The sequence below is a fragment of the Coffea arabica genome, chromosome 10e (genome assembly GCF_036785885.1).
Source record: "Coffea arabica cultivar ET-39 chromosome 10e, Coffea Arabica ET-39 HiFi, whole genome shotgun sequence".
NCBI classification, from domain to species: domain Eukaryota; kingdom Viridiplantae; phylum Streptophyta; class Magnoliopsida; order Gentianales; family Rubiaceae; genus Coffea; species Coffea arabica.
The window spans coordinates 45,330,638-45,352,594 of record NC_092328.1 but is presented as its reverse complement, the minus strand read 5'-3'; the positions used below and the strand labels follow the sequence as shown (position 1 = coordinate 45,352,594).

The 21,957-nt window shown below is 35.4% G+C and overlaps 3 protein-coding genes across 5 annotated transcripts; 2 read left to right on the top strand and 1 right to left on the bottom strand.

Moving 5' to 3' along the window:
• Window positions 1-457: 457 nt before the first annotated feature.
• LOC113712491 (ras-related protein RABC1) lies at window positions 458-5,807 on the top strand. Its single transcript, XM_027235946.2, has 7 exons — window positions 458-709; window positions 828-983; window positions 2,547-2,615; window positions 3,737-3,802; window positions 3,936-4,057; window positions 4,338-4,466; window positions 5,465-5,807. Exons 2-7 carry the CDS (start codon window positions 839-841, stop codon window positions 5,570-5,572), a joined length of 639 nt encoding a protein of 212 aa, XP_027091747.1. The 5' UTR covers window positions 458-709; window positions 828-838; the 3' UTR covers window positions 5,573-5,807.
• A 220-nt stretch (window positions 5,808-6,027) lies between these two features.
• On the bottom strand, window positions 6,028-12,580 carry LOC113712490 (probable protein phosphatase 2C 11). 3 transcript variants are annotated; one of them, XM_027235944.2, is made up of 9 exons: window positions 12,088-12,580; window positions 10,980-11,122; window positions 10,684-10,782; window positions 10,438-10,596; window positions 8,407-8,493; window positions 7,970-8,061; window positions 7,320-7,391; window positions 6,386-6,535; window positions 6,028-6,305 (listed from the first exon to the last, which is right to left on the bottom strand). In XM_027235944.2, exons 1-8 carry the CDS (start codon window positions 12,324-12,326, stop codon window positions 6,407-6,409), a joined length of 1,020 nt encoding a protein of 339 aa, XP_027091745.1. In that variant the 5' UTR covers window positions 12,327-12,580; the 3' UTR covers window positions 6,028-6,305; window positions 6,386-6,406. The 3 variants fall into 3 exon arrangements, with proteins under 3 accessions (XP_027091745.1, XP_071923365.1, XP_071923366.1); XM_072067264.1 differs by lacking the exon at window positions 10,684-10,782 and having other exon boundaries at window positions 6,094-6,305; window positions 12,088-12,467; XM_072067265.1 differs by lacking the exon at window positions 6,028-6,305 and having other exon boundaries at window positions 6,391-6,623; window positions 12,088-12,467.
• Window positions 12,581-14,194: 1,614 nt separating this feature from the next.
• On the top strand, window positions 14,195-21,187 carry LOC113710856 (chaperone protein dnaJ 10-like). Its single transcript, XM_072066923.1, has 10 exons — window positions 14,195-14,565; window positions 16,151-16,210; window positions 16,483-16,565; window positions 17,434-17,587; window positions 18,005-18,134; window positions 19,108-19,266; window positions 19,366-19,544; window positions 19,761-19,841; window positions 20,168-20,308; window positions 20,856-21,187. The coding sequence occupies exons 1-10, from the start codon at window positions 14,479-14,481 to the stop codon at window positions 20,934-20,936; spliced, it is 1,155 nt and encodes a 384-aa protein (XP_071923024.1). The 5' UTR covers window positions 14,195-14,478; the 3' UTR covers window positions 20,937-21,187.
• Window positions 21,188-21,957: the final 770 nt, after the last annotated feature.

Sequence of the window (21,957 nt, the reverse complement as noted above, 5' to 3'; positions counted from 1 at the left end):
CAATTCACCAAATTTTGTTGGTTTACTATGTGCGCACACAGACACACTCAATCAATAACGATGTAACAAAAAAAACATTTTTGTTACTTAACCAACCATGAGCAGAAGCAAATTAAATACATAAAAAATGCTAATAAGTAAGATTCATGAAGAAACAATTAATGCAAGAAACAGTCAATTGAAAAGTAAGAATCATACTTCTAATTCTTTCAATCTACGAACAAATTAACTATTTTATAACCATTTGATCCCTCTATCAGCAAAAAGAATTTAGTAAAATATATCATAAATAGATTTTTCTTTAACAATATACCAACAAATGAACTATTTCATAACCATTTGATCCCTCTATCAGCAAAAAGAATTTATATACAATAGATTAAAACTAAAAAAAAAAAAAAAAAAGAGGACAGCTGGAGAAGGCTAGAATCAACGTGGACACCCAAACACACCCACTAATATAAAATTGATTTCTTTAGACGCAAAGCTCTTTTTTCTTTTTCTTTTCTTTTTTTTTTTGAAAAACTTTAATTTCTCTTCTAATTCTCTCAATTGATCAACTTTTTAAATTCCTCGGAACTTTTTTTCCCTTCTCCCTTCAGCAACCTTTTCTCCTTTCCTCTTTTTAATAAATTCTTCAATTAAATTATCAATTTTCTGTACAGACAAATTCCCCCCTAACTTCTTACAGATTTGAGATTGCATTCAGGTAATAATGATTGTTGATCCAATTGCAGGTTATATGTGTCCTTGTTTTTGGTTGTTTTATTATCTTTGCAAGTGATTGGAATTGGATTTTTTATTTTAATTCTGTGAATTGAAATTAGGGTTTTTGGAGATGGAATCTTCGTCGTCGGCATCGGCGGCGCAGGAGTTTGATTACTTGTTCAAGCTGTTATTGATTGGTGATTCAGGTGTTGGAAAGAGCAGTCTTTTGCTCAGTTTCACTTCCAATACGTTTGAAGATCTATCTCCTACCATCGGTGATCATTCATTCTCATCTTCACCTCATTCGCTTAGTTCTTTGTTTTCAACTCTTTTAGTATCTTGATATGGAAGATATGGAAGTTTTGGTGACGGAATTGGTCATTTATTGTTGTGGGGAATTGTGAATTTGAATGATAGAACGAACTAAAGTCGAAGGGATTTCTAGGATTTTAGACGAAGAATTTGTGGAATAAATTTAAAGTTTGTGCAATTTTGTGTTATTTGTTTTTGTTGATCAAATGTAGTATACTATGGGATAGATATTAAACGAAAATAAAAAAATATAGAGTAGAAATGTATCACTAGTTGGTGGTGCTTTGTGCTTATCTTTGGAATGTTAACAAGTAGGATAGCGGGTTCTTGAGGATTTGGAAATTATTGGAATTAAGCTGGAATTTCTTATCTGTCATTGATAATGGTAATGACTTGGTCTGTGCTTATTTGAACTTTTGGTTTTGATTATCATCGCAATCTTATGCTCTGCCTTGAGAACATGATGACTGATATAGAGCATGTTTTCTTCAATTTTCGCTGATTAAAACCGAGTTCTTTTTGCTGATTTTCAGCCTCTGTATGTTGAACAATTGCTAACAATTTGAAACACAGTGTGCTGTACGTTTACGTGGTGATTGTACGGACTTGATCCCTCTTTAAATAAGTACAAAATGAACTCCTTGCCAAGTTATACACTAGATGGTGCCACCCTCATTATCAACCTATAGTTATATCGTGATCATTTTACCACCATCTTTGGCACCAGTATTGTGAAATAAAACTTTGAAGAAAAGGCTGTATTGGCGTTAATCAACACTAGCTTCCCTGCTATTTACGCTCACCACCCTCCTGTTATTTGCTTGTAAATACACATCTGGATGCAGATTAATGAATTCTTAGCTGAGAAAAGGGAAAAATCAACTAAGGCAAGCGCTGCCAAAACACAGGAAAATACTTTACAGGCAAAGCTTAGATTAGTCTGTAAAATTGATGGTTAATAAATGTATTAAACAATATATCTCAATTCCCTGGTGCAGTGTGTTTCCATAAGATATCAAACATAAAAATCTAATCCCAGTGACTGATGTCCTTAACCTGGTTGGGAAGTCACCTTGACTATACCAATATGTAGTATGAGAACTTTTATGCTTTTGTCAATTAATTGGCTGCATACCAGTAACTATGTTAAGCTATAAAAATGCGCCCTAAAGTGGATATGTCATGTTCAGTGCTTTGATACAATTATTCAAAGACCAAAATAAAATTGGAATTGCATTTCATGATTAGGGGGCATTTGCAGTTACACTGTGAATCTGGATTCTTTATTAGTCATTTGACTTACTTTAATATCGATCTTAATAACTATGAAAAACTAAGGACGTAAGAATAATCTGGATTTGGCTTGTGTTGGTTATAACCTTTACAGTTTTCTTTTACACTTGTAGATTTTATGTTGCTAAACGTTCAAGGCAGTCTAATTATCAAGTTTGTACCTTTGAATTTAGTTTTATTTGGCCTTTGCGTTGGAATCATAGTTATCAATATTTCTTGGTTTCTGCCTTCAGGTGTGGATTTTAAAGTAAAATATGTCACTCTTGGAGGGAAGAAGTTGAAGCTTGCCATTTGGGATACAGGTAATATGACCAGTAGATTGTGAATTGCTAAATTCTTCTGTTTATGGTTTTTTGATTTAATTGACAAAGGATCATTTCCATTTATATACTCTTCTAATAATGATATGTTGTGCATTGCTTGTGACTCTTGTTTTGTGAGCATATTTAAGCACTGATTCTGCTCTGCTACGATAACTTTCTTTTCTTGCTGATGATGGGAGTAGCATCTTAATTTGGAGCTGTTTAGAATTCGCAAACTAATTCAAATGTTTTCAAACCTTTGCTTTTACCCCATTGCTCCCCACTTTTATTACTGAATCTATCTCAAAACTCATATCAGAAATATAACAATTCAAACTGCACACAGGCCTTTTGACAGTAACAGAGCATTTTTATAACAGAGCCTTTTGAGAAGGAAGTGTGAGGTGGTTTTTTTTTTTTTTTTGGGGGGGGGGGGGGGGGGGGGGGGGGAGGGAGGGAGGGGGTGGGTGAAGGTGGGGGAAGGAGGAGGGAGGAAGTGGCAGGAGGTTGAAGGGGGATGGAGAAGGATAATTTTCAAAAGTTTTAAAAACACCCCAAAAAATTTTAAATTTAAAAAACACCCCAAAACATACCATGCTATGCTAGTTTTTCAAATACAATGCTACAATAGAGTTGAAGAAAACACCCTGAGGAACAACTAATCCATACAGACCCGTAGTCGTTAATATGCTTCATTTTCTTGGATTGATTTTTGTGAACTTGAGCAAGCTCCAAAACTTATGCTTCATTCATTGTGGAAATATCTGGCCTTGCCTATTGCATGCCTGCTACCTTACAAAACAGGGGTATAATTGTAGCTGAGAATGGAAGCATAAGTCTAATTTTTCATTTCTCCCATACATCAACACATTCTCTTTGGCTGAGTTATCCGGTTCTCGATTTTGATAAATGAATATAATTTATGAAAGTAATAGCAGTCTATGATGTACAATGAAATATCTAATATGTTTCTTAATATACAATATATGACTTGCTCTGAAGTATGTAATATGTTTTTTAATATACTGAATGTGTATGAAATATCCTTCGAAGCTGATTTGTCATTATATTACCTCTTTTTAGATATGGCTTTTTACTTTTTTATTGTTCATTGTTTGCAGCTGGTCAGGAGAGATTTAGGACATTGACTAGTTCATATTACAGAGGTGCTCAAGGAATTATCATGGGTACAGTTTGTTTTTTTGTATTATTGCGGTTGTCCTTATTCCTGTTATCATCTTGCTTATGTCTTTGGATGTATATTCTGGCTTCTTCTTGTTCTTGATTTTTCAACTACCTAATTACTTCCTACTGTAACAGTTTATGATGTAACTCGACGCGAAACATTCACGAATCTCTCTGATATATGGGCCAAAGAAATAGACTTGTATTCTACAAACCAAGACTGCATCAAGATGCTTGTGGGCAATAAAGTGGACAAGGTATCCCTTTACAAGGCCTCACGCTTATCTATATTTATAGGGGATGTGTAGGTTCAAGCCTATATTTGAAGTATTTTTAGATCCTGGTTCTTCCTATTTCTAATCTATATTCCCAACGAATCTGGAGATTTTGGGTATTGGTGTTTTGGGTATGACACTGACTCAATCTTTCAGTTAGAGTGTACTTGGATGAATATATCTGTATGTGGTACATAATTTTTTTTATTTGGGTGCTCATAACTATAAAGATAGTTGCTAAATCTAAAAATCTTTTGCCCAGGAAAGTGAAAGAGTTGTCAGCAAAAAAGAAGGAATAAACTTTGCAAGGGAATATGGTTGCCTCTTCATTGAATGCAGTGCCAAAACTCGAACTAATGTGGAGCAGTGCTTCGAAGAACTTGTTCTAAAGGTATCAAATGATTTATCATCTTTGCATATATGTGTTTAAACTTGTAGTCTGAAATTGACTTGAGTAATATTTGGTAATCTGTTTGACATGTTGAATCGAAAGCGGGACAATTGAAAATTTTAGTCGATTTATTGTACTTCTGTTACATCAGAGTATTGTTTTTCAGCTTGTTTTAGTGGTTTACATTCAGTGACATCTATAGTGAAAGTGAATATCTGTGAGCTAATTCCATTTGATGAGGATGAACTGTTGATCTATTTGGATATCTAGTGCATGAACTGTGAGGACAAACTATTTACCCTTTTTTTAATTTTTTATAGCTGGGGAGAGGTGGGGGGATGGGGAAGGGAGATTTGAACTCAGGACCTCTAGTTCCTGGAACTTCAACCTTAGCAACTATGACCAAGTCCTCCTCCGCAGACAAACTATTTACCTATTTGGATATCTAATGCCTATGTATGGCTATTGATTGGTTGTTCTCGAGTTGAGAAAGAAAATGACTAAGTTGCAGAACTATCCAAAATGGTAAAATTAACAATATAAGAAAGATGAAACCCTCGTTGCCTTTTGGTTCTCCGAATTGAGAGGCATGAATTTGAAGCTAATCTTGTAACCTAATTGTCTTCCTTTGCTCATTTAGGCTCTGCTTCTTCATCTGGTATCTTTCACTGTCATATTTGGGTGCTCTTCAATAATCTGAACAATGGATTTGTTAGTTCAAGAAGTATTGTAAAATCAGTTTACTTTTGTTGTAATCAGGATGCTATGCACCAGCCTAGATTTTGTCTGGAAGTTCTGTTCCTGGGCTTGTAGATGTGTTGCTTTTTGTAGTTTGATTTTACTATAACTGTTTGGTATCACAATACAACCACATGCTTGCTGTTGTAGATTTAGTTCCGTGATTCTCTGGATGTGTCTAGATAAATGTCATTACCATGGCATTTCGCGTAGTTTTCCTGTTGTGTAGCAGATCTTTACATGCTTCATTGTTTCTGCAGATCTTGGAGACTCCCAGCCTCCTGGCTGAGGGCTCAGCCGGTGTCAAGAAGAATATCTTCAAGCAGAAACCACCAGAGACTGATGCATCGACCAGTGGCTGTTGCTGAAGTTTCTCACACTCACACAATTTGGATCTATTTCTTTGCCCCATGTAATCGTTTTCCAGTTTGTTTTTAACCAAAAAAATAGAAAAAATCTTTTTATCTCCTTGAACAAATCTGCACATGTTCTGCACTTCCCTTTTTATTTCACTTATTTGCATCTTGCTTTATCGTTGATCGATCTGTTCAGTTGAAATTCTAGTAACCTATATTCCATCTTTCAAGTAACTATTTAATCTAACGTTGTCTTTCCAACTGAAGTTGACAAAGAGGCTAATCACAACACTGAACAGATGTTGACAAATTATTTCCTGCTTTGATATCTCATCCGGAAGGTCGTTTAAATAAGAAGGCAGGCCGGAAACTAGATGCTTTGTCGGTAGATCACTTGCCGAAAAGGGTTATGGTATCGCTAAAAGCTTCAATCAGTCGAGCCTTAATCCATACTTATTGAACAGATGTGCATATAAATTCTAGACTAATTCGATATATGTCTTGTCGTCTTCAGCAACCTTGCTCCTCTAGTCGGGATCCCAAATATACACTTCACCATTACAAATGATACATCAGGGGCAGAAGGAAATTGACCTACAAGAACCTTCTAGCTTCCAAACAGCAAGAAGTATACGTAATCATGAAAGAAAGGATCCATCGGGCGTACGGGCCACACAAATTTCTATTACAACATGGTCAAATGCATGGCATGGACGAGCAAGAACAATTTTCATGACACTTTGACCTGCAAGAAGAAAGTACAGTTAGAATCGTTGGTCGATCGATCCAAAGCTTATACAAAGTAGAAAGCAACTGCGCTTGCACCTTAATTTGTGTTCAGTCAGATCATGATCTCTCAAATCGAACAACTATGCATGTAATGTTGTCAGAACTCCCCCTTGCATATGCTTCTTCTATAAGCTTTCTAGATGCAGCTTCTGCATCTGTTGTATCCTGTACTATTGCTACTGCATCCTGAATGGAAAGCGAAAGAGACGTGAAATCTTTTCGAATAGTTTACACGGCAGTAATTCACTTGAAAGATCCTTTACGATGACATTATCTACAAAAGTAATGAGATTATCATTACTTATCCAACAATTTCAATTGTGAAAATCTAAACGGTTTACTATGTAACTTCAAAGTTATGAAGTGGTCAGACTGACTGTTATGTAAAGTATCTGCTTATTAAGAAAACAAGACATATGCACAATAGAAGTTTGCTGTGAAATATATGTACCGCATTAAAATGACCCAAACTGCTTTTCCTGTCGAACTATGAATAGACCTTTTCTCAATCAAAGAATAGAAAAATTCACAAAGGATGTTGAATTCTGATGGTCTTACATTTTTTTCCTCAAACAATCGCCATCAAAGTTGCCCCACAGATGAACTTTGTTTTTTTTTTTCTTTTTTCTTTTTCGGTGGCAAGGAAGAAAATGGATCCTAAAAGTCGTAAATGGACTTCTCGGTTACAAAGATTAAAATATCATGTTTATATATTAAAAAAAGGACCACGTTATGTGTGATCCGTTCCTTTACAACCAATTACAGAGTAATTAACAACACTTTATGGATAGGAGAAAAACCTGTGACATTTTTCACTTCAGAGTTTCAGATCAGAAAATCCATTTCGAGGAAATCCATTTTCTTAACAAGCATATTCGCCCACACAAAAGTTAGAACATAAGAATTATTGTTCAAATACTGCAACAGTTGTTCAATTAGATCTTTGCCACGCAAAGGCACAATGCCTTACCTTATTAGAAAGTACGTTCCAAAGACCATCACTTGCAATTATTATAAAATCTACACCATCAATTTGCTGCTCCTATAAGGAAGACAATAAACAGATACGATAAATGAATTAATTGGACTGGAGAAATAGAAAATCCTTTAGACAACCATTGAGATGGAATCTCAATAATATGCGAAGAAAAGCAGGAAATCAAAGGGACAAGACGGCCCAGTAAGAATGTGGGACTGAAATTACCTAAAAGACAAGGAATATCAACTCATAGGCCCAGAACTCATAAAAGATTAATCCGAAAAGTTCAAAAGTTTCAAATTATCAATATTTCCCTTGTTTAATTCCAAATGAATTTTTTAAGGTTAATTGAATAAACGGAAAGATTCAACATGGTTACAGGGATGAAAACAGTTAAATTAGAAAATGCTCCCATGAGCTTGAGGTTTTGCATAGGATCACAGATGTTCAGTAAAATCTTTTTTTATTTCTTTTTCAATTTTTTTCTGATACTATAAGTAATAAACATCTGAGGACCATTTTTATAAAGCATACTTCCAACTAATAGCACTGTGCTGTATCCGATATGATGCATCAGCTTCCCTTTATTTATGCTAGAGAAAGACCTCTGTTTGCTGAGGACCTAGAAAAATGTGAAGTACCTGTATTTCTGGCTCAGCTACAACATATGGCTTTAGTAATTTATCTCCAAATGCACGAGACACGGCAAGAACCCCACCAACACGCCATGTACCTGGAGAAGTTAGGTAGCAGCCTAAATTATAGTCCAGGACTACCCATGTCTAAAAAGTACAAGTGCTTAAGTTTAAATGAAATTAACAAGCACTAATTTTATACAAGGAAAAGCTCGAACCTGGGTAAACAAACTCATTACTAACAGTGACATATCTGCATCAATTTTGACATTTTGAGAGAGACATTTAGATGTGATTATTCTGGAATCACTAATCCAATTTTGATTAAGTAGGCTTGCTGTTAAATCCAAGTTTTGACATTTTTTCGTGTTCACGGTATGACTAGATAGTAGCCAAGAAACTCAAGAGTGTAAAATGAAAAAGGACAGAGAACTAATATGTACCTGCCCATATGACAAAACCTCCTGCCTGTTCAATCCTTTCACGCTCATCAGACCTATCAGGCTTGTGATCATCGGACAAAGCAATAGCTACAAAAAGCACAGGGTAATAACCAGCATGAAATTGAAAAACAAAGACGAATAACACTTCCTTCAACTGTCTGCAACAGCCAGAAGTGAAGGGCATTTACCATTAACCAAATGAAACAAGAAATGGAAAAGCAAAGGACTGCACATCAATTGGATACACTTGGAGTTAAAATATATAAGATTCTCCGCATTTAGGTTCTTTAGGGTTAATGCAGAACTGTAAGGAATCTGCTCATGATGACATAAGATGATAGCGACTGTAAGGTTCCAAGACCTCCTGAAACTCATCAATGTACAAAGGCCACACAATCCAAGCACAACAATAAATACACAACATGCAAGGTTTCCAATTTCCGACAAGTAAACCAAAGATATGTATACCATAAATTGACAGCAATAGATATGTATACCATAAACCATCTGCAAGGGCCCTTACGTCATCAAAGTATGATAAATGACCAAAATATTCTAAATAATTCTACACGCCACATTCGACTGAGAAAACAGCATTAATTCTCAAAGAGGAGCATTAAATTCCACCAATCTGAAAGTTTTTCCCTTTTTTTTTCCCGCGGGGGGCGGGGGGATGAGGACATGGAAAAGATCATAAAATTATCACCTTCTTTAGTGTTGGTGATGAATTTCATCGCATTCCCTGCCAAGGCTAGGCTAAAACTCCACATACTCCTTATCATTCTTCTACTCCAAAATATCAAAACAAACCACCTCAACACTCCTCCAAATCACCTTACTATTTTGTTGATTTTTGCCATCCTCCCATCACAAAACAAAAAGGGAAGGAAAGAAACAACCCTACATAACTAACATACACCCTTGGCTAATTTTCAACATCAATGAATGTTGACTATTACCAATTGTTCCCTGTTACTCGAAAAGCATGACAACATAAACTCTCATGTTTTTCAAGTGCTAGCGATTGCCCAGTCTATTTTACTGTTTTATGACAGTGCTAGCTCCTCTATCAGAAAAATTAAATGGACAATCAGCAAGCTTTCTGAATTCAACAGATATTCTGAACATGTTCTTCCTGAGGGATTATTAATAGAATTCAACTTTGCAAGAGTGAACTAAGCATTTCACTTCAAATGATGAAGACACCTAAGTTTTCCAACCTTCTGGTGGTAAACAACCTTTTTACAACACGTGCAACCCAATCCCCACCAAGAGCTGCAAAATTACACACCAACGTTCCTTCTACGACACAACACTAACTCTCCCATAACGATATAAAGAAGTATCATAAAAAAAATGATTCTTTGGCTGTGTACACTTTTAGGTGGCTTTGTCTGTGAGTTTGTGTATGAGATCAATCTCTCTCTCTCTCTCTCTCCCTCTCCCTCCCTCCCTCCCCCCCCCCCTCTCTCTCTCTCTCTTTCAGGTATTGTACGCTATAACCACTACAAGCAAAAAAGCTATCATTTGAAACCACGTGCTTTTAATCTAGTCGAGTTCCAAGGAAGCAATTCAAGGCCTAAAAATGGAAAGTATTTAAGATAAATTATAACCTAGATAGGGTCGAGTTCCATGGAAGCAATTCAAGGCCTAAAAATGGAAAGTGTTTAAGATAACTTATAACCTAGATGGGGTCAGAATGTTAACTTCAACGTAATTGCGAAGTTTAGATTTCATGTTCTCCAGATTTCTGCAAAAGAAAAGTAGCTCAGCAAATGTTTAGCTTTTAACCAATGAAATATTGCCGCAAGGGACTTGTCATTATCAGCAAAATCTGAGTGGAAGAGGTTCTGAGAGAAAATACTTGAATCCCCAAATATCTACTTACCATAATAAAAGTATAAACAATTTCTTTGATTCAAGTTACTAAATCTTCATCACATATAGAAACTACTTTTGACAGTTCAATGAAAATATGCCCCCAAAAATGAAGATCTCACACAATGTGAGAGGAAAAAGAAGGCAGCCCACCTGAACCAGCTCTACAAGCAACAACCCTAGAATCTCCCACATTTGCAACCAGTAGCCTATCCCCCAAAAGAACGGCAGTTGATGCTGTCGAGCCAGCATCTTTCTGTTGGCCTTTTTCTTCATTGAGGTAATCAGCATCAGTCTGTCTAAATGCTTCAACTGCAATAAAGTGCTTTAACAATCACACAGTATTCGAAATAGATAGCTGTAGAAATAGCATACATGCAGAATTCCTCTGCTATTTACCTATGGCAGACTTTGTGTCTCTAATAAAATCTGGATGCCTGCTTAAATTCTTAAAAAGATTGTTCTTAAGGTATTCAGCTGTTCTCGAGCCACCATGACCTATGTCAAACAAAATAGTGATTTATGTAATGAAGAAGTAAGAATTATTTTATTTTGATGCCACACCTACTACATCAAAATAAGATAATATGATAGTAGGAAGAAAAATGTTACATAACCTAAAAGGTAGGTACCTGATAGTCAAATAGACAGTAAAACAAATATTAAGACATTACTCAACCAAATATGTGACATACCATCAAAAACACCAAAAAATGCAACCATTTGTCCATCAACTTCTGATATTCTCGTTTCATAGAAGTCCTCCATTGATGCACGTTTTCCCTTGAAACTAGAATATCCATAGCTAAACTTCAAACTCCGATTTCCACTGAGAAAGCTGTGAGGTCAAGAAAAGGGTAGTATTGTCTGTTACATTCCATCACTACTCAGAACCTAACATGACAGTTAAAAGTAGACTCCAGGCTTTTAAAATTGGCATCAAGGACAACAGAAAAAGATAGTGAACGCTACCAACTCTATCAAGTACTTGTTGCATCTTCAGGCTGCAAGATATTGAATACAGAATGCTATATGTGCAAAGGAACTATAGTCAATCCTATATCTTATATTTTTTCTACGAGATTTAATGCATCGTTCTTGCGCAATTGTAAAAATAAGGAGCAGATGGGTGAACTGTTCTCAATCTTGTCAAATATATCCGTTTTTCTGTCCTTATGGTTTAATAAAACACCGTAGACCACAAGTTCTATATCTATATCACCTTTACTCTTTAATCAAAAAAAACTTCAATCTTTGACACAACAAAAACCACGCGAGCAAGCCAGGAACAGCAGAAACCAGGAACCCGTAACTCAAACATTGTTGTCGTGAGTACAACATCTACAAAGACATACGAAACATGCATGTAACATGATCATTGATTGTATACCGCAATACTTTACATCCTAATGTATATTCCGGTAGTTGTCAAGTTTAAATGGATAGTCTAATATTCCATTCTTACCCAAAAATTGAAGTCTTGGTGCATAAATAGCTACCACTGGTACACGAAAACAATACATCATTCAGCTCACACTAAATTTCAAAAATAAAAATCTCTATCAAATGCTAACTACTAATTCTATAAACTAGCACTGCAATTGGTTCACCTCCTTTTTTTGCATAATTTAGCATAATCAAAAAAATTAAAATTAAAATGCTACCAATTAAATTACACTAAACATTCATACAATTCTACATAGAACTCGAGAATCAAAAAAAAAAAACTACACAAATAAATTCTCCAAACACTTGACAAGAAAAAAAAACTCAAAATCGAAAATATGCATATCCATAAAGTACCTGATACCCCCACCGCTACAGACAGTATTAAGATCCCTAGCCGGAATTGTGACATTAGGAAACTGTAGCACAGCAGGTGCTGGTTGCGGTTGCTCCGCCGGGGGCAACTCCCCACCACCAGCTGCCGCGGGCGGTGATGAAGCGGAGGCGGTGGAATGTTGCTGTTTCCGGCCGTGGTGGTTTTGATCTTCTACTGACAAATCATTTTCCTCATTTTTATAATTATCAACGTTCATCATTATGATTATGATTATGATCTCGTCGCCGCATTCGGAAAAAAAAATCTATATTACATACTAAATATTTACAAAATAGGAAGAAATAAATTCTACATATGAATCTGTATTTTTATACTAGTATATTTGTACTGCGTATATATAGGGAGTATATATGTGTCTACAGTTCTGTACAGATAGATTCAGAAAAAAGTCGTAGTATTTTTTTTTCGTGAACTTTAGAGAGGAAATGAGCAGCAGAAAGATAGAAAGCCAGTAAGATCTATCTCGTACAGGTCTTTTTGTGTTTTTTCGCTGTATTTTTCCATCTCTCTCTCTTTTTTTTTTTTTTTGGTTTCGTGAAACAAAAGTCTTTTTTTGCAATTGATTTTATTTTTGGTCTTGTATTTTGTTCAAATGGAGATGGAATCCGAAACACTTTTGTTCGGATAGAAGATTATTTGAGAAAATTTTAAAATTACAACAGTAACACTTTTTATAATGTAATATATAAAAAACATTTTAAAAAATGATCGAAAATATGTTTATAGTATCAATAACATAAAATTTTTCAAAAATAGTGATGATACTGGAAACTTTTTATTATTTTTAACATGTTTTTCAATTATTTTTTATTATTTGTAGTCAATTTTTCATCTCAAGCATTGTAGTGTTATTGAACTCTGAAAGGGTGAAATTTGGAAATAAAAAACTATTATTTAAAATAATTGTTGAAATGAAAGGTTCAAATGCTCTTAGATGCTATCTCTCATATATATAAGGATAAGAGGTTTCGATAAAATCTATAATATTGAGGTTCCAATATTTAGAGGTTCTAGTTTGCTTATTAAAATCTCATGTCTTTTCTATTAGAAGAAAAAAAAATTTTAAAAAGGAAGAAAAGAGATTAGCCTTGCATGCAAATATTGGATAAGAAAGGATGCAAAATTTTATGCCTTTAACAGGCTGTGACAATTGACATCCAACAAGAGAGAGAAAAACACTTATCAATTTGTGGGCCACCCAAAAGCCTAATTTTATTTTATTTTTTGTCAGCAACGATACATGTTTATAACCTACTCTATCCTAATCTAGGGGGAAGGGGGAGTCTAAAGAGGCTGTGGTAGAGGACTAGTGGGTATTCAGATCCAACTAAATCAAGAAAATGCTATAGCACAATCCTTAAATTTTTTTCACTGCAGGTGAGATTTAAATCCTCACCTACAGCCCAAGGAGGGACTTAAGCCCCTGGTGGCCACTGAGCCATTGGCCCAGTGGTTCCCAAAAGCCTAAAGGATTCAATGAATCTTCACTGGGGCTGTTCTGACACTCTTGAAGTGGGCTCGTGTAAAGATAGCAACAGAAATGAACTCCAACTTACAACCCCAAAAAGCAGAAAACCCACTAAGCTTTAGCTACCCAAATCAATTTAGGACTCCATCAAACTGACACAAAGTAAAAGGAAATATACTTTTTTTTGTTTTCCATTTTTCTATGAGCAATTTTTTGTCCTTTAAGGTCACAAGAGCTTTTTGCTGAGTGTTGTTTGATAGGAACAGGTAATTATAGGAAGGGCCGGAGATTTTTTTGTAATCTTGAATTTCAATTGCACCGTATACAATGTATGTAATTGCAGTAAATTATCAAGCCGAAAATGCATAAAAGCGCAATAAATTATCATTATGTCACGTAACTAAACCTATTTATTCAAATTCAAATTAAACACGTCTATATCATCATTAATTGTCTTAAAAAATCTCGTAGATATGATATATTAACATCAATTATTTAGAATATTATATTAAGAAGATGTGTTTATGAGCGTCCATTAGCGACCAACCGATTCAAGAATTGTTTTAAAGAAGATGGTCGTATAACCAAGTTGGAGAAATCATAAGCGCCACAAAGTTGACAGTTAGAAAACTGTTTTCTCCCGCGAAAAGGCTTTCAGCAAAGCATTTCTTTAATAGTGGCGCAGAACTGGAAAGGCAAGTTATTCTCATGCGAAGTGGGGGAGGTCTTGTTTCTTCTTTCAATATGTCTATCTTCAATCCCACTTGCTTACACATGCCCCCCCAACACCCTCTTTACATCTAAATCAAGATCACACCTTTTCACTTCACATTAGGACTCGTTCAAGAGTGGAAAGTTATCTGGTAGAGCTTCTCCAGGAATAATGGTGAAAGAAACTGAATACTATGATGTACTTGGTGTTGGCCCTTCTGCTTCTGAGCAAGAAATTCGAAAAGCTTATTATCTTAAGGTATAAGGTTTTTGTTTTATTTTATTTCCACTATGATCCAATATGATGGCTTTTTACGTGTAAATTTGATAGCCATGGTTCTTGAATTTGCTGTGCATGTGGTTTTTGTGCTTATACGAATATAAGAAGTGAAGTGAAGTAACACTCAGGTCTGAAGATTAGTTGAAGGTTACTCTTCTTGTTTGTTTCTGGTTAAACAATTGCATGTGTCATTTAGAGCTAGATAATATGCTTTGATATGTAGTGTAGAATATGCAGTTAGTTAGGTGCATGAGTGTTTCCTTCCTTTCTTTCTTTCTTTTCATCTATATGATTGATTTTTTATCTGTATATATGATGATCGATTTGCTGTGGAAGAATGGGTCCACAAATTTCATTGCATAATCAGCTACTTTGGCATCTAGCCACATGGTTGTGAACTCGTAATCTATAAATTCTCTGTATTTTTCTAGAAGATTGACTTAATTGAGTGTGAACTGAAGTAGGCGAAGTAGGCGACAGCAGTTCTTAATTTGCCTGTAAATTTGGTATGCTATGCTTTATAGATCAGAAGCTATTGATTACATTTTCCAGTGTCAAGAAACTTGTCACCGTTTTGGATTGTATAACCACTGGTTTATCCATCAAAGTAGCAGTTACAAGGTTCAAGGTGAAAATAGAACATGACATTAAATCAGCTACAGAAATTTTGGTAAATTATTTGGGGAATATCCTTTTGTGTCCACAGTCATCAAACCATGAATTACGCACAGTTTTAGTAATATCGCTAGCATATAATCTTGCTAATCTACCGCAACCATTTTTTGCTTAAAAACTGGTAGTTTTTTCTGCTGTACAAATGAGAGAAAACTATATGGTGAACCTATTTTTCCTGGATCTTAGTTCCTAATGGAAATGTTTACCTGATGGCCTAATAGCTGACGCTGCCTCTCCTGAAATATTGGCAGTATTTCTCTAGCAAAACCAGAAGAAACGACATAGAGAGGTTATAGCTCCCAGTGCCATCAAATTAGCTCCACAGCCAAAATACATGGAAAAGCAGAAACAACATTACGTTTGAGATCTTGTGGGATTTGTGCACCCTCACTTCCTCTAAAAATATCTGGAAAAGAATCATCAGCATTTAGCTTAAAGATAAATATTATTGGAAACTAATCAACATATTAGCTTTACTGAGTAGTGCTTAATTCAAATTGATGATATCGTGATGAAGAGAGTGCTCAAGGGAACTCTGTCGGCTTCAACTGGATTTTTTATTTCTTTGCAGTACTAGACACTTAAAGTTGTTTGAGAAGATTTGTTCTTGTAATCTTGCTCTATTATGAGCTCCCCCAATGTCTAAGCAAACAGTGGATTAGTAACTTGCAGAAATATCCAAAAGAGGATGTGAAATTGTAATATCTTCTACTTGATCTGATAGAAGAAGAAATGGTTCAGCTGGAACCAACATAAACACATTACTGTTGTTTTCATGAAAGGGCATTGTTGATCAAATGATACAACTTGTATTATTATTATTATTATTATTATTATTATTAAGACTTAATTTCCAATGAGTACTTCACAACTTTCTTTGACTGCACAGGCGAGGCAAGTTCATCCAGACAAAAATCCAAATGACCCTCAAGCTGCAGAAAGATTTCAGGCAAGAGCTTGTGCTTTTTACTAATCCTCCTTCAGTTTTCTGGATGTATTCTAGCTACTCAAAGCTTCACAAGATTTAGTTCCATTGAAACTAGTGATTTTGGAAAAGAAACTAAATTGTTTTTCATCATTTTATTCCTTTAACTGGTTTATTTATTGGGAGCACCAATTGCTTTGCTAAGATAAAATGAACTTTTGCAATACAAAGTTGTTTTTTGACAGGTCAACTTCATTTCTTTTTTCTCAGTTAGTAATTTGATTATATATCTTCAGGAATTAGGTGAAGCATACCAGATTTTAAGTGATCCAGTGCAAAGAGATGCATATGATCATCATGGAAAGAATAGTGTCAGCAGGTAAGCTTCATTCAATTTTGTACCTTGAACCTCTGAAATTTTAGATTCACAATTCTTTTTTTCTGCGGGAATTTATGGCTATCCTGCACATAAGTTCCTAGTTATTGTGCTTCGAATTGTATTCCCAAGGTAATTGCAAAATGAAAGATAGATGAGTTCCACAATTTCCCTAGTACTTTTACCCCCTTCTCTATATTTATCTCTGTACATAGACTTATATGTCCATCCATCTATTTCTAGCATCACATCAGTTTGTTGTTTAACTTGACAGACAATCTGTTATGCAAGAGTTTACTTCTAAAAAAATTCTGAACATTTAATGGCTATTCCTTGAACCTGGAGAAAGAAATTACTCAGAACATTGATGCTTGAAAAATAGTGTATACGCGGCTGATTTACTTAAAAATGTGCATGCGCCAGACAGTAGAACTATTATCCTTTGACATTGTTACCATGATCCTCCAAACTGACTTGGTGTCCGTAGCAAATGAACTCTAACAACTCTGAAAACTGAGAGAGGTAAAAGGTCAGCTTCGAGAGCAAAGTCATGTCATGTATCTAGTTAAGTTACAGATGGAGAACTGTTTTCCTTTATCATTGATGATATGCAACACATCAAAGCATACCTTGCATCCTTCAAAGTCAGTCATCGGGCTAAGTAATGGAGCACTTTTGGATTATGAAACATATATTTGCTTTTTCAGCAATAATAGCCACACTATCACCACTTTAGTTGAGAGAAATGAGGCACTTTGCAAGTTCTCCTTTCCAAATTCACTAATATTTAGTACGCATCTGCATATGTTATATGCAACATGAATTTGCTATCACTTTATTTATGTCATCCTAAAGATTACTTGCTCTTTAGGGAAACTATGCTTGATCCAACTGCTGTTTTCGCACTACTTTTTGGAAGTGAACTTTTTGAAGACTACATTGGACACCTGTCTGTGGCATCCATGGCTTCCTTTGAATTAGCCGGTGAAAATGACAATTCTGAGCAAGTACACAATAGACTGAAGGCAAGTATGTTCTGGAGCTTCTGGAAATCTACATTTTGCATGCAGAGAAGTTACTTATTTGTCGCATTAGTCAGCTGAAAATATGCTCCAATTCAAGGTGTGATCCTACTGATCAGAGTCAGAATTACTAATTTTGCAACTTCAAATGAAATGTGTGCCGAGATTGCTAGTTTGTCCACCTGTTATAAGCTTGTAGAAGACTCCACTTCACCATCCTTTCTTTGCTTTAAACAGAAAATATCCACATCCCTAGCCTTAATGTTCTAGAACCTGCACCAGTAATCTTTATAAGTCAGCATCAGTCCAAAATGCATGACATTTTTCCAAATGAAAGACCACTTATGGCTTTTATTCAACTGGATATCTTGTTTTGGTCCCATTACCGTTCAGTGCTAATTTTGTGTAATGGTAGTGAAGACTGTCCAAAGAGAAAGAGAAGAAAAACTTGCAAGGACCCTTAAAGATTTGCTTTACCAATATGTTCGAGGTGACAAAGAAGGCTTCTTACGACATGCTGAATCTGAAGCTGACAGACTTTCTCGTGCAGGTAAAGCAGAAAGCAAGAAAATCCCTGTAATTCCTTGCTTTCTCACATATAAGTTCTCTGTCAAAGTATAATTGAGGATTTCTTATTTCTACTAAAATGCTCATTTAATTTCAGCAGGATGTATGCTTTAGGATAGTCACTATATTTTCAATATCTCAAGAAACCAAAGCCTTATGGTCTCATGTTCAAAGTAAACTATCGATGGCTAATTTTGTCATTTGAACTTGCAAGAAATTGCATAGATAAAACCCTTATTTTACGAGTGACAGAATTGATTTCTTTTTGTTGTTAGTTTGCTATTTTAGTTTGGTCTAATGTCTATAGCACAAAACTCAGATGGACTTGCTGCCTTTTGAATGCCATCACTAGTATTTACAGTATAAAGCTAGTAATTCCAGTGAGACAATTCAATACCCAACTATTAAAGGCTAAACTGAAAACTGAATAATATCAAATGAGATTGAGAATATTCCATCTATTAACTCCATCATTTTCCTCTCAATACTCTGGTTTTTATTTGGTTTTTAAGGTACTTAATTGGCGTCTTAATTCAGTGATGGTGTCTTGCAATGAGTTAGCAGTGGCTACATCATTCTATGCTTGAATTCTCACAGGCTGTTTACTGGACTTTGTCTAACTCACGTTGGTATTTCTCATAATAACATCACTTTCTTTTTTCATTCTTCAATTTTTATTCTGCTTGCTTTAACTAGTATTTTCATGAAGATAAGTATATTATTGGTGATGCAAATTTTCCCGCAAAACCTGAATATCATGCTTAGTATTGTTTTGAGTAAAACCACTGGATAAAAAATGGAAGCAATGTCAAGTTCTTAATACCTGCTTATTGGTGCACATAATGATATGGATGTGTTCTGTATATATATTATGCTTTTTACCGTTTAATGTACAATGTTGTTGAACTGTTAATGTTGGGCTCCTGACTGAATATTTCGTATGTGAAAACTTACAGCTTTTGGAGCTGATATTTTGGACACAATTGGGTATGTATACACCAGACAGGCAGCTCAAGAGCTTGGAAAGAAAGCAATCTACCTAGGAATGCCATTTGTAGCTGAGTGGTTTCGACATAAAGGACACTTCTGGAAATCACAGATTACTGCAGCAAAAGGTGTGCCGGTAGACTTCTGCAAACATCTTTATCCTACTGAAAATTGTATTTGTCCGTGCATTATCAATTCACATCCGTTGATCAGTAAAATGATTCTAGGTGCTTTTCAGCTGCTGCAACTGCAAGAAGATGTACGTCGCCAATTTAAAATGGATGGAAGTGGACCTGAAAATGACATTGAATCACATCTAAAACACAACAATAGTGTACTCATGAATTCAATATGGAAATTGAATGTAGTAGACATTGAAGTGACTCTATTGCATGTATGCCAAATGGTAAGTTTATTGTGCTAGGTCCTTTTTACTCAAATCAAATCCATAATGATTTTGCTATACAGCTATCTGGAATTCAGACAGTTGTCTCTTGATTGCTGCCAGTGTCTTCTTATATCAGATGTCAAATTCCGGAATTACAAGATAAGTAATGCAAAATGGACTAGAAGCTTAAACTGTTTCAAAGGGAGATGACACTATCAACTTTGGTGTTTGCAGGTGCTACAAGAAACCAATGTCAGAAAAGAAGAACTTAAAACACGAGCAGTGGCTTTGAAAATTTTGGGAAAAATATTTCAGGTGGAGCGTGCATGAAGTCATCATGCTTCTTTGCAGATTATGACCTGTTAAAAGCTATTTCATCTTTGAGTCATCAAGTAGACTAGTCCTTTCTCTTGGAGGTTTAACTGTGCACTTAGCCACCTAATATCAGATGCAAATCATACATTTTAATCAGTAGATGTATTTGATGAACTCGCTAGTGCCACAATTTTAAACTAAGTTTGATATACTAAAAAAATTAAGTAGCTGTAAAAGGATAATTATAAGATAAGCTACATCGCTGATACCCTTTTTAACCTGTTCAAGCACCAGTGTTTTCTGTTTAAAATGTCTTTTTCTCACAGAATGCAAAGCATAAGCAAACTGGAGGAACATCTAAAAATAAGATCGCTTCCAGTATAAATGTCGATGATAGCAGTTCAGAGAGCAGTGATGATGAGGATTCACCGAGAGCCCTTAATTATCGGACTCCTTTATTAACACAGGTATTAACAGATTATGCGTCCCTAGAAACTGCATATATGCCCGTATTTCATATGCACTTCTTTTACACATATCAAGATTCTCTGAGTCTTGCCATATCCACCTTGCATTTCACCTGCTAATTGGCTGCATGACTGAACAAGATGGAAGTACTGAATCAGTTTCTCAATTTCTTTAAAAGAAATTTCCACATATTGAGCCCTATATGTGTTGAAACAAAGATGGAATAATGTGATATCAAGTAGCTCAAGAATATAGCACATCATGTTTACTCGGGCTGTATCTACGACTCTTTTGACTTGTCATCACATTTACGTTGGCTTTTCTCTCTTTGTTTATAGATCAAATTATTGTAATGTAGTATCTACATGCTATGCACTTCCTACTCTGCTAGAAGGCTTCCATGTTTTCAGTATTGCTTATCAAATTGAAAATCTCTGCTCATTATTATGGATAGTTGGGGTGGCTTAACCACTTGAATGAAACTGGCACGCAAGCTTAGTAGTAACAGCTGCTTCTTTTCTTCTTTCAATCTCTTTGTGGTTGCAGGGCATTGGCAGACTTTTCAGGTGTCTCTGTAACCCTGCGTTTGATGTGGATGATGAAGAAATTGTATATAAAGGAAAATGAGCCATTTAACAAAAATGTGGAAAAAGAGATGGAAACTGGCTCTCATATCTGAATGTCTCATATTGTAACTGTATTAGTACCATTTTGGTTTATTGAGCAGATATATGCAATGTTAACAAAGAAGAGTACTCTTTTGCTACATATAGTGTTTGAAGGAATCCGCAAGCCAGGATTGCTTCCACTTTTGTTGGACTTTACAACTCAGGATTCATCTATATGATATCAACTGGCCCTTGGGGTTCAGGGATTAATATTGCTGGACGGGAACTAATCTAATGAAAGCTTTGAGCAAACAAAATATAGGGCCATGTATTAGTTGCTTTTGTTTTTCTGACAATAATAGCACTTACAGACGTTTCTTTATAAACCAGAAGGGTATTTTAAGCTCAAAAGTAGGATCTGCACCCAAAAAAAAATAATTGAATTTGAAGTTTTCCATGGGATTAGTTTGCTTGACCATACAACTTCTGATTGTTATATTCTTACTCATCATCCTGCAAACTTGGGCTTTGACCACATAAGCTTCAGTTACAATGTTTGAGAGGATTATCATGAGACCACCTCGATATTTTGGTGTCAAAGCAAAACGGAAGCAGAAGAAAACGAAGGGTTTTCAAGAAAAAGCGCTTATCACTAGTCATTGGTAGTGCCGGTTCAAGTTTTGGAAGTTCATACTCAAATTTAATTCATTTTCTTTCTGATACTCCTCGAATATCTTCGGCTGATAGATGATCCTGCTAATTTGCTGCACCCCCGATTGAGCATGTACTAAGAAATAAGCCAACTATCTGGATAAAAGAAGTTTCTCAAACAAATTGTTAGGAACCCCGAGATCAGAAAAATAATCTCAGATACATTTCCTGCCCCTTTGCTCAGCACCATCTGATCGTTCGCAAAACGGAAGATGCACCTGTCAGGCAAAACTCAGCAACTCCAAATACCTTTTTTAATGGCCTTATGCATGCAGCAAAGTGCATGTGTTCTTGCAGTTATAAAGCACTCAAGATAGTCCAGAACCTGG